At 43.1% G+C, this 12,437-nt stretch overlaps 1 protein-coding gene across 2 annotated transcripts; it reads right to left on the bottom strand.

Annotated features, from left to right (window-relative positions):
- Window positions 1-2,680: 2,680 nt before the first annotated feature.
- Window positions 2,681-5,496, bottom strand: LOC135627319 (BTB/POZ domain and ankyrin repeat-containing protein NPR5-like). 2 transcript variants are annotated; one of them, XM_065133368.1, is made up of 3 exons: window positions 4,481-5,496; window positions 2,867-3,881; window positions 2,681-2,741 (listed from the first exon to the last, which is right to left on the bottom strand). In XM_065133368.1, exons 1-2 carry the CDS (start codon window positions 4,982-4,984, stop codon window positions 2,877-2,879), a joined length of 1,509 nt encoding a protein of 502 aa, XP_064989440.1. In that variant the 5' UTR covers window positions 4,985-5,496; the 3' UTR covers window positions 2,681-2,741; window positions 2,867-2,876. The 2 variants fall into 2 exon arrangements, with proteins under 2 accessions (XP_064989440.1, XP_064989439.1); XM_065133367.1 differs by having other exon boundaries at window positions 2,681-3,881; window positions 4,481-5,185; window positions 5,283-5,496.
- Window positions 5,497-12,437: the final 6,941 nt, after the last annotated feature.

Genomic DNA, 12,437 nt, shown 5'->3' with positions numbered 1-12,437 from the left:
TAACTAATATGAAACTAAACACATTTATCATTACTCAAACACTTATACCAAAAATTCATATTTCTTTTGTGTCAAGTTACTTCTCTCTATTTTATGCACCTAGGAGATTTGACAAAATGAATTCGATTAATACCCTTTAATAAGACTCCCGAAAGACTTCCCTATGTATAATTTACCATAATAAACTCATCAATCTAATTTTTCTCTGAACAAATAGGTGAACTAAAATATACTCCTAATTTCATGCAATATGTGATTTTGCAATTACGGATTGGAATCTACATTGAATATGTCCTTTAATGCAGCATATCAGAGATGATGTGCATTTTTATCTCCTCTCGAATGATAGTGAACTAAGCAGTTAATCATGACTTGGAAGAGTTAGCACTACAATAATCAACATTACAAGAGGCCATCTCGCAGCTGAATAAAGGATGAGAACATATGCATTCGGACAATTTAATCTGCTAAAGTAAATTTATGCTGGGATAGAAAACTTACCATATCATTTTCAACACATGTTTTCTATGCCTATTCGTGTGTGGAGGACGAGGATAATGCCTGTCACATAGGTATCTGTCGAATGATCAAAGGCACAGGAGGTGGAATGCAGCTACTTGTACTCCATAGACATTACAACTGGAGAGCAATAAGAACCATTCACATGTTTATGACCATTTTTTGTTTCCATTTCATCAAGCAATTTAAATTTCCAAAGACATTCTTCTAAAATAGTATCTTTTATCCAAAGGATACTGAATAGCAGCTAAAAAGCCAGAGATTGAAACAAACAATGGGTAGATAGCAGCTGAAAAGCCAGAGACTGAAACAAACAATGGGTAGATGGCAGCAACTAAAAAGCCAGAGATTGAAACAAACAATGGGTAGATGGCAGCAACTAAAAAGCCAGAGTTGGGTGGATAGCAGCAGCTAAAAAGCCAGAGATTGCAACAAACAATGGGTGGCAAACTCAAACTAGTCAGATGCAACTTTTGCAAGAAAAATAAGAGAAAAAAAAACATAGGAAGCATGATTTTGGTTGTTCTATTGAAGTAAACTCTCAGTGACTTACCATTTGTGTAACAAGAAAACATTTGCTGATATCTTCATTTCAACAGTACCAGAAACTTCTGATGACATTTTACTGGAATTTGATTCTCTAGTGTCTGTGCACATATCTTTTTCTCTACATTAAATATCACTAAATCTTCTCTTCACTTAATGTTTCATACATATTATGTGGTCCAAAGCAATACTGGCATAATGAAATATGACAAAACAACTTATTGCAATCTATCTATATTTTAGCAATATTAAGATAAGATACTTTTTTATATAAAAAAAGTTATTGAAATTGGTTTTGTGCAATCATTATATATCCCTTAGATTAACAGGAAACTTTTATATGATTGTTATTATGCTATATATATTGAAGTGTTTATCAGATGAAAAAACAAAATTAGTATAGCTTAGATGACAATAAACAAATTCAGCATGCTTAAAGGCATCAAAAGAAAAATCATAAGACATTATCATAGAACTTCTGAAGAATAATATGGTCAGTGAAAATTTCTAGTGTGTAGATTGGAGCCTGGAAAATAGTCTGTGGTAATATACTATGCATGAAACTAGCAACAAATAAAAAGAAAATGAGCCAATAGTTAACACGAACAATCCAAAGCTTGCACTGTTCACTATATCAATTCTGCTCACATGCTTACCCTTTGCAGTAAACCCACCAACAGAAAATACACTGTAGCCATTGATGATGCATCTGATCTGTCTGCACCAAGTAGAAGCTACTCAAGGAGAGACAGAAAAGAGCCATCAACTTGTCTGGTAGTGTTCACAGGCATTCTACTCTCAACCTTTTTCTTGGAATAGATTTGATGCTAATGGTAGAAACTCGATCCTGCAAAACCTAATCCTACATGACTAGGAACAAAGGAAGGCATATGATTTTTGTGATTTGGATTGGATTATTCTACTTCTGTTGGATAGAAGCTGATAGTAAAACAAGGAGAAAAGATGAACAAGGAGTAATAGCTATATATCACAAAAGCTAGCACAGAAACATGCTATAAGATCATCATACAAAAGTGTACAGAAAAGCTTCTTCAAGTGAAGACTGCTCTGAACCTACAAAAGGGTGATGTCGTGTAGTCACCCTCAATGTTGCACTGATGGAAGACAAGAGATTTATGTGTCTACAGCAGAATGATCCTTTTGGCTATTCTAATATAATGCAGAGAAAAGTTTAGCACCTTCAAGATGGCATTGCAGCATTGAAAGCTATGTATAAAGGAAAAAGAAATGTTCAACTGTTGAAGAGACAGCTTCTTGTCTTCACTATATATATTATATATTATATATATAGACCCAAACAAACCTACCCCTACGATGGATGGGAAAAACAACAGTGGTAAACTATTGCAGTAAATAACCTTCTGCATTCAGTGCAAAAGAACAGTTCATATTAAAGATGGAGAGAGAGAGAGAGACAGAGAGAGGGAGGAAATCGACGTCATAAACAAATATAATGTAATGTGGAAAACAAAGGCTGGGAAGACCAGAAAGTGAAGAGATTGACCTTTGTCGCTGACCTCGATTTGAATCCCCCCCCACCCGTTCTGGTGTTTGATCAGCAAATACACTAGAAAAGAAGAAAAGGCAAAGCCAACAATCCAAACAAAGGTTCTATTAATTTCTACATGCAGCTACACATGCCACCTCCAATAATGCTGCAAAACAAAATACACTGATTCAGAGGACATTCCATTGCCTCTTTGACTATCTGCCTTGCGTTGAGTATCGGATTAGATAGAGGAAGATGCAGTCGATGTGAAATTGAATGATGCAAGCTTACAAGGCAGCAGTCACGGGAAGCCATGAGAAGGAAACATGGTCGACAAGCCGATGTTACCGCCGCCGCCACCTTGCGATCTACTGCTGCCGTCGTCATCCTCGCCTCCATCACTCATCTTGCATCCCAGCCGTGCGGCCATCCCTAGATTCAGATACACCATTCGAGAATCCAAGCTGAGGTTGACCGTGCTGCCGTTTGAGTTATTAGGGGTGCAACTGGTCGAATCCGGATGCATCGGTGGATAGATGGCCGAGTGAGGGTGGCTTCCGGCACCGCCTCCGCCACTTTTGGCCTCCTCACGCGACATGACAAGCGCTGCCGATTGGACTAGCTCGAGGCAAAGCCTTAGCTTGTTCGGCTCGATGTGCGTCAGGCCCGGGACAGCTCCCTTGAAGAGGAAGTCAGAGGTGAGGTTGCGGAGAATGTCGAGGGGGGTCACGCCGTCGAACGTGCGAACGTTGGGGTCGGCGTGATGGTCGAGGAGGACGGCTACCATGTCGGGGCACACCATCTCAGCGGCGACGTGGAGTGGCGTTTTCCCTGCAGGGCCTGCACGGCAATTGACGTCGGCAGCGCCGAGCTCAAGGAGCGCCTTTACCACCTCACGGCTGCAGTTCTCGACGGCGTAGTGGAGGGCGAGGGCGTCGTCAAGGTTGAGCCCCTCCCCCATAACCATCAGCTTGACAAGCTCGACGTCGGACGAGTCCAGGGCGCGGCGCATCCGGCGGATCTTGTGGTGGTCGTCGAGCTCGGTGGAAGGGCCTGCGACTTCGAGGGCGTGGTGGTGAGGGATGAAGGAACGGCGGGCGAGGGAGGACTTGAGACGGAGCTCCTCGATCTTCGCCATCACATCGATCGGCAGGTGTTTCGCGAGCACCTCCGGCGGGAGTCCGGACTTGGCGACCAGGTGGGAGCAGGTGGTCCACAGCTGGTGCATTTCTTGCTTCCTGGACGCCATCAGGACCTTCATCACGTCCTCGATCGACGCCTTCTCCACCATGCTAGCCAATTGCTTCTGCACGCACCCAACGAGCACCCAAAAAAGAGCATTAGCAGCACATTCTGTCAAAACAATGAATTTGAGGTTTTGGCTTGCATTAAATATACAAGGGATGAGAGCAGGGAGAGTCCCTCCGGGGAAGAGAGAGAGAGAGAGAGAGTGAGAGAGAGAGACGATTTGGTGACGGGAGCAAAGGAGGCACCCAATTCAAGAAATGGCTGGAAATGCTGCAGGGAGTGGGACAAGGAAAGGATATATCCGTTACTGGGAAAGGAAAGGCAAACCCTAAATTTAGGGTTGGTGAAAGATGGATCTAATTTTGATTTGGAGGAGACATAATGCAAACACTATGGCACACAGCATAGAAGGTTGCTGTTTACACAGTAACAAGAGGGGAAGAGATTCAAGAGGAAGAAGCGTGAGGCAAACAGTGGATGGAGATGTCCCAAAAAGAAAAGCACATCCGTCACCAGTGAATGTACCAAAGACGGGGAAGGGAAAAGGGAGGAGGCAGCGAGCTGACAACTCCTAAAACAAGGAGGAGGAGCTACAAGAAAATCCCTGTGATCTGACCACGTGAGATAGCACAACGGGCAGATCTGTGGGCGGCGGACCTGGGTGAGGAGCGCGAGCTGCTCGACTCCGAAGGACCGGGAAGCGGTGAGGGTGTCGAGAGCGAGGTCGACGGCAGCGGTGCAATGGGTGTGCCAGCAGCCGCGGTCGCTGCAATTGGGGCGAGGCTCGTGCTTCTGCGGCACCAGCGAGACCTGCCCGCTGTACATGAACTGGAGCATCAGCAGGAACACCTCGTAGCTGACGGAATTCACCGGGATCACGCTGCCGGGGGAGGAGGACAGACACTGTGAGGCCCCGCCGGTGGGCGACCGCGGGCTGTGGTGTTGGTGGTGGTGATGGTGGTGGAGGCGGAGTAGACCAGGCGGCGACGATGGCTCGGCCCCGCAGAAGAACTTGCGGAAGAAGAGGCTGCGGGCGGCCAGGATGCAGCGATGGGCGTGGACGAGGCGGCCCTCCACGCTGAAGGTCACGTCGCTGAACGCCTGCCCGTTGATGAGGAGGTTGAGGTAGTCCAAGGAGAGGGACTTGAGCGACTCCTCCATGCCTTCTCACCGATCACGCACTCACCCCCACTCACTCTCTCTCTCTCTCTCTTTCTCTCTCTCCCTCTCTCTCTCTCTCTCTCTCTTCTTCTTTCCTTTCTTCTGTAGAGAACACTTTGTCCTATTTGTCTGTGCTCTGCCTTCTCTCTCACACACGCACAGTAACTCTCTCTTAAGGTTCAGATGTATCTGATTACAAGTCTGGATGAGAAAATTATGTCAGTGGAAAGAGATGACGGAAAGATCGCAAAGAAGAGAGTAACAACAATGATTATAGCGAGTCTGGGACTTCATTTGCCTTTTTATTCCTTCCTGCATCTCTTCTTCTGAGGCTTCTGCGTCTGGTCCTTGTTCTACACCTATCTGCGCTTTGTGGTGGGTTGAGATTTTTCGTATGTATTCCTTTTTGTTTTCCTTCTATTTCCCTTACGAGAGAGAGACACAGAGAGAGAGAGAGAATGGGGGAGAAGGGAAAGAAAGAAGATGAGGAGAGAGAAGCCAATTTGGGTGGTGCTGCTGCACCGCCGAGCTCCTAAAATAATTGAGGTCAGAACGCAAAATAAACCTCGGTCGGTATCCTAAATTACACGACCGAACACCGTCTCCAATATATAATTAAAATGAACGCTGCTTTCTTTATTGGTTTGTCTTCGCAGTCTCATCCTCCACAAATAACATGGCCGAGTCAAAAGTCCTAATCAAGAAAAAGTAGGATGAGTTTGGCCAAAACCTAAAGAGACAGATGCGTCGCAGCCATCACTACAAAGAATCTTGGCCTTGATAGTATGTGCTTGTCATCTAAGCTTACCAGCAATCATAGGGGAGTAAATAATAACAATAATAATAATAATAATAATATAAATAACTAAGGGAGAACATTCTCCATGACATGCTTTACTGGATCAATCTGCTTCTGATCCTCGTTAATTTTCCATCATTTTTCTCTGAGATCTTCGATCTTTTATGGATGCATCCTTCACACAAGAGACATAAGGAACCTTTGATATTTTAAATTTTATTTTTAATGTTTATCATGTTAGGTAAAGTATTGAAGGTATATTCTTTCGATTTCAAATAAAATTGATTGAGGATATAAGAAATATATATTTTTTCTAAATCATACACTCAAATTAAGATTGATTGAGGATATAAGGAATATATGGATGTTATTCTATGTATACCTCTATTATGATCTGAGGCACATACAAGCTCATTTTGAATAGCTCTGATTATATTATATTTAATTTATCGATAGAATCTCTCTTAAGATTATTATAATTCGATACAATATAAATTGCATCATTGTTTAAGTACCTCTATTATTGAATACTATGATTCTGGACCAATAAATATATATCAGTACATATAGGTATTTGAAGCTAATTAGTCACTAAAAATGCATGATTATGTACAATCTAGTATCAAATTATGTAATAATCATTACATATATATATATATAATCTTCTTCATCAGTTAAAATCTAAAATATGACTCAGGATGGGATGTCCAATGGTCCTACATATTAATTTAGTGTCACAATTTCTTTGCTGTTGGTGTTGTGCATACAACTCCACAATAAAACAATTGAAAGCACACCAAATGCCATAAACTCGTTCAAAACAAGTTGATTGTGTTAGTAGCTCTCATCAAGCATGACAATGACCCGATTCCATTAGAGAGATAGAGTTCAGATGTGGATTTCAAACTTACCCAATAGTTCAATAAGAGAGACAACAAACTGATAGAGACTGATTCCTCTAAGGCGAACCCTAATGGATTACACCCATTAGAGTCTAATTTAGCCAAAGAAGAGAAGAGGAGGGAAGGTGTAATATGGACCGGTGTCTTCACCGCCCCTAAATTTCTTCCAATTATTCACGCTTTGATGCTGACTGGGGAACCTTTCGATCGAACGGTCGATCTCAAGCGTGCCCCACAAGCCTGACGGTAGAGACGCGTTCTGAACTCCATGAGCAATAATTCTCGCAGTGAAGCCGCCGGACTCGTGATCGGAAGGAGCAACGGGGCCACAAGGGACCTCCTCGGCGAAGCCACCGCAAGGCGGGTACCTGAGCTGGGTTATCGACGAAGGGTTGGCTACGAGAGCACAAACAGTGGCGGTGGCGCCCCACCGGAGATGGATGCGTCCAATTGCTTCGAGTCCCGCTTTTTCTACCGAGTGCAACACCTGATGGTCGATGTCGGACTTCTCTCACCACCTGTTCGACCCTTTTAACTCCTTGGTGATAGAGATCGGCGACTGCTAGTGGCAGGTAAACCCAATTAATGACACCCTTAGGTGGGGTCTCAGACCCTGGATAGTGTGTGTTGCATGACTGATGACCTCCTTCCTCTCAACTAACGCAGGACCAGATTGGTTCAGAGTTGCAGGGGGGGTTTATAGAAGTTTGGGTTGGTGAGAAGTCTCACTGCCACGGTCGAAGCGACTTCAATAAGAGGGTGAAGGCTTGGTAGTAACAGTAGAAGCCACTTAAATGAGGCAGAGAGAGGGGGAGAGGGAGAGGGAGAAGGAGAGGGAGAGAGAGATAGAGAGAGAGAGACGGTGTAAAAAGGAAAAGACCGGGCTCATTGGTGGGGCGAAGCTCTGCGTCGTGCTTCCCGTCCGGGCCGACGTCTTTTACTTTCTACTACAATTGCTGGAGTCATGGGGACTCGCGCCGACAAAGAGAGAGTGAGAGAGAGAGGGGGTGGGGGAAACGACAGTACTGCACGCCTAACCATGGCCTTTGCTCGAGCCAACATAAAGCCTTCCCGCGTGCGAAACGTCACAGTCCACACGTGCGTTACGTACGACAACACCTGTACGTGAAGTGGGAGCAAAGCCAGAGACGAGAGCAGAGGAGGGAGGGAGGGAGAGTGAGTGAGGCGAGGAGCGAATCAGGTTGATTGACGTATCACTGACAGTCTTATGATTTGAGGCGTTGGAAGTGACATTTGACTAGTCGTTCTCCACACCGGTGGCTTTCTCTTCCATCCCATCGCTCTACTCCTCCTCCTCCTCCCCCCCCCCCCCCCCCCCTCCTGCAGCCGCTGATGCAACTGCGCTGCGGTCGTCTGCTCTCCGTCTCTCCATCTCGCGAGTGAGGGGTCGCGTGGAGTAGTGTGTCTCCGTCCTTTTACTCTTTCCCCTACGCCACACCAGTCTCTCGTGTCATGTCGTGTACACAGACCGAGAGGAGGTCATATATGGACATGCGTACGTACGCCGTGTGGGGGCGATTCAGCTCATCCTTTTGGTGCCGTAGTACCCCTCCCGAGCTGCAGGCGTAGATCTACACGTGTTGCTCTTGCTTTTTGTCACTTTTTTTGGGGCCGGCGGTCTCTCGTTCTTGCTTCGCTTTCCCTCGCTTTGGTCCGGTCATGGCGACTTCGGCGACCGCGGTCGTGTGGCTTGGAGATGCAGCAGCTTTCTTTGTTGCAGGCGGTACCTTAAACTAATCTAAAGCACAATCAACAATTTGGTGATGTTACATGAAAGAAGCATCTCAATGATCTGTTAACTTCTATTAGTCTCCTTCAAAAGTTGATGGCAGTATCCTCCAAGCAATGCCCTCACAGTAGCAAAGTCATTACTGTCCCCCCCCATGCTGTAGTTGTATTGTAGTATCCACAGGTCATGATGGTGTCTCTCTTCAGTTCTTTTAGCCATCCTAATTGGTTTCATGCACTAATACTTTACATCAAAATCATTGTCACACCTTTTATTATCCGAAAACAGACACCATCTATTTGAGAGATTGAATATTCTCTTTTATCATCACATATATTGATCTCTCGTAACTTCTCGCAGCATAAATGCCATGCAAATGTACGTGAAAGCCTGAGAATGTATGTTGTTATTGAGCTGATCAGAAGGTTTATAACCAAAAGAACATAATTTTCCTTTGATCCTTTCGTGGTGCAAACAAACAAGCCGCCAAAGGCCATGATTCTAATTTGTCATGGTTTCTGAACTGTGTATCGTAAGATTATCCCAGCATCAAACCCATACGTCTCATATGATACATTTGTATTTTTCTGAACGTATTTATACGAACATCTGTACACCCACGTCTCATCGTATGCCACCGTCCCTGTGTGCTCGAGAACGTCCAAACGAGCACAGCATAGTCAACGAGAAGACAATGATCAGCAGCAGTTAATTTAGGAGAGGAACGGATCTCGAGGTCTAGGTGTCCGTGGGGCCTACCCTTCTAAACACGACATGGGAAGGGGACAACACGAGGCTAATGATTAATGGCAATCTGCTGCGTAACGGATAACGTGGTCCGACAACTCTGCCAAATCTATTCTTTACACAAATCATGTTAGATTAGACTCCCAATAGCCATCAGCTAAAATTACGGTAAGATTTACTATTAACCCTAAAGGAGGAGGTGTCCTACCGAGCTAGAGAGGGTTCGAGATCTTTTTGGAGCAGTAAACTAATGGTGTAGTGTCTTTCTTTAATGATCCAATCGTTGACAACTCATGGACTATGTGTGTGTATATATAAAAGAAAATTCAAGATTCCAAGTGGGGTTATTAATTTGTTGATATAGTGATCAATGCGTTGATTAAGATGATGTTGGCTTGGGAAAAAAAAAGGAGGTAGATGATATACTAATTTAGTTTTATACTTAATTAAATAAGGTTAATTAGTTTAAGGATATTTTGTCTGTGTCTCATGATAATATCTACTCGAATAGAAGGGGAAAAAAAAATCAAATTTGGTCTTCATTACAATTTTGATCGAAGATCTTAAAGATTCATGAATGGAAATACACCATTAAAGAATAAAAATAAATCAGGAATATTATATTATTCGAAGAAAAAAATATATCATATATTTAATTTGATATAATATTTAACTGTAGGGCGAAACCACAGTTGTGTTTCCATTGGTATAATTCTATCATTGATGTGCGATACGTGTGGAGATGCTATACTTCATCTTAAGAGTTCACAGTTTGGAAGTTATTTTTTTGATCTTTCGTTTACTATTTTTTTTCTCTCTATATTTATTTATTGTAAAAAAAAAATTACTCGTACTTAAGTGGCATCTCTATTCATTACACTAAGCTCAATCTTAGTTAAGGTTAGATCATAAAGTAAGCACAAGTTGCACTGGGTTAGGTCCTGCTAGGATGTATTTTTCTTCTTTGAAGGTGTTGATTTGTAAGCTATTTAGTTGTCATCTCCTACCAACCTCATAAAACTTGGGTTGAACCTGTTTCAAAGTGATATGACCCATCTCATAGTAACTCGATAGTATCTAATATCAAGAGAGTAGGATACCTCTTAGAGAGACTAAAGAGAGGAAAAAGAAATGAAAGAAGAATCTTGTATATAATGTAAGCAGTCATTAAGATGTGATTAAAATAATATGTTCATTTATATTCTCACCCTTGCAAACAAGGGTTTATACGTATATAAATTAAGAAAAGAAAATATGATATAATAACATCAAAGATCTTCTGTAACATGAATTTGGATATTCGAATGAATGCAGCTAATATAAAAATAATTAGCTAAACATATATTATATTTGTTTTGGTGTTTTCAAAGTCCCATCAAAATGATATTTAAAACATAACACTCTTGCCAAAAATTGGAGTAGCCCAAGGTAGTTGGATAACCTTGATTTGGATATATATATAGATTAGAGTTGGACTAGCCCAATTAATTAGAAAAGTCATATCATCCTTTTAGTGTTGAATTCTGTAGCTACCCTCTAATCTACTGAGTATTTCTGCTTTGATCACTATATTATGGCTCTACTTGTATTTCCATTGGGCTTGAAGTTTTTGTAGCTAAAAGAGGGATTTTGTGTGGTTTTGATATATATTGGAGCAACTTCTCTGATACAAAAGTGAGAGTTTCATGTGCAGACCCCAATTGAAAGTTCTCCTAGTAAAGCAATTCTTCTTTGCTTCTACTAGAAACCTGTTGTACGCCCAGTTCTCCTTTTGTCGCTTCCAACTTTGAAGACAAAGGGGAAGAGAGGAGGATGAGAAGTACCGACAGTGTGAGCAAAATCTTACTTGTAGCTCTCACCGTAGTGCCCAATCTTTGTATGTTGTCTTCTATGGCCTCTCCTATCCGTCATGAATTTACTTAATGAAGTTGCTTTCTGATCGATTGACTTGTGGAGTCACATAGATCGATTAGAAGCCATAGTACATTGTTGATCTTCTCCTTCTTCTACTCACTTCCGGTTGATGTGAGGCCTGACCTGCCTAGCAAAAATCAACCTTGTTCTTCCTACCTAAGACTATCATGCATCATCCCATCAATTGCCATATGTACAACATTGCCTTCCAGTCATTTGCTAAAGAGCTGATGCAGTAAATCTGACCATGTTAATACTTCCTCCATTATTGAACGATTCATCTCTCCGAGCTCTCGTCCTGTCCGAAACAGCAGTAATGGGGGTTGGACCCCATCGGGCTGAGGTGGGTCTCCAGGCTGTGGGAATAGTATACTTCCAAATTAGCGCATGATGAGAGAGGATCCACCACCAAAGTCTGGAACACACCGTTTGCAGGTCAGAATGGAGAAGAAGAAGAAGAAGTGCCTGACTTCCAATTCTATCGGCATCACCTTGTTCTGACCAGGTGCCAGTTTTGATTGCTTCAGCATCAAGATCTGAGATGAGATCCAAGTGGATGATAGCATCCAAAGCTCTCGTGTGCGACGCCCCCATCTGTCATTAGTGCCTGTACTAATGATTAACAAAGGGAATATGTCAAGCATTGATTCCTTTAAGCAATATGTACGTATGGTCTCAATGGGACATATATGGGGAACCTTCTTTACCTGTTGTCCATTGCCAGAAACTCGTACTACCTTCATCTCCATCTCCTTCTCCGTCCTCCAACGATTCCGCGTCTCTCTCTCGCATTCCTGCACAGCCTTTACGGTTCGCGTCATCATCATCTCGTGTTGTCTACATCAGAGTCTCAAACCTTACTCAGCTTGCACACAAGGGTTGATTCGTCAGTTGGTTCTCTTCCTACTCAGCTTAGCAGTCGAGGAAGATTGCTCGGCCAACAAACACGAGCAATTAAATTCGAATAGAATCGAAGAAGCTTGAGAAGACTCATACAAATAGATAGTCACCCAATACTACATCCTTACAATGTAACTTAGTGCGCAAGAGGTATAACATAGATCGATGCAGACCACATAAAAACAGGACAAGAAACCTGACAGATCTGGGTCACAGCAGCCGGTGAAATGACGGTGGGATTGGGTCATGGATGGACCACTGGGAATCAGAAAGATAAACACATCTGAAAGGAGAAAGCGAGAGCGAATTCCCATGGGAAGGACCACCAAGTCGAGGAGAAATGAATGCTGCAGCACAGAAGGAGGCATTCCACCCTCCTCATGAGTCATATCTTTATATTGCCGAGGCGGCTTCTGCTGCTGCCGAACACCGAGACGTGCC

This window comes from Musa acuminata, chromosome BXJ2-11 (assembly GCF_036884655.1).
Source record: "Musa acuminata AAA Group cultivar baxijiao chromosome BXJ2-11, Cavendish_Baxijiao_AAA, whole genome shotgun sequence".
Taxonomy (NCBI): domain Eukaryota; kingdom Viridiplantae; phylum Streptophyta; class Magnoliopsida; order Zingiberales; family Musaceae; genus Musa; species Musa acuminata.
The sequence above is the reverse complement of the archived record's forward strand: the minus strand, read 5'-3'. Positions and strand labels throughout refer to the sequence as shown.

Coding starts and splice junctions, on each gene's coding strand:
- LOC135627319 (XM_065133368.1), bottom strand. CDS start 4,984: ATGGAGGAGTCGCTCAAGTCCCTCTCCTTGGACTACCTCAACCTCCTC. Junction 3,882..4,480: donor AGCTCGCGCTCCTCACCCAG/GTCCGCCGCCCA, acceptor GGGTGCGTGCAG/AAGCAATTGGCTAGCATGGT.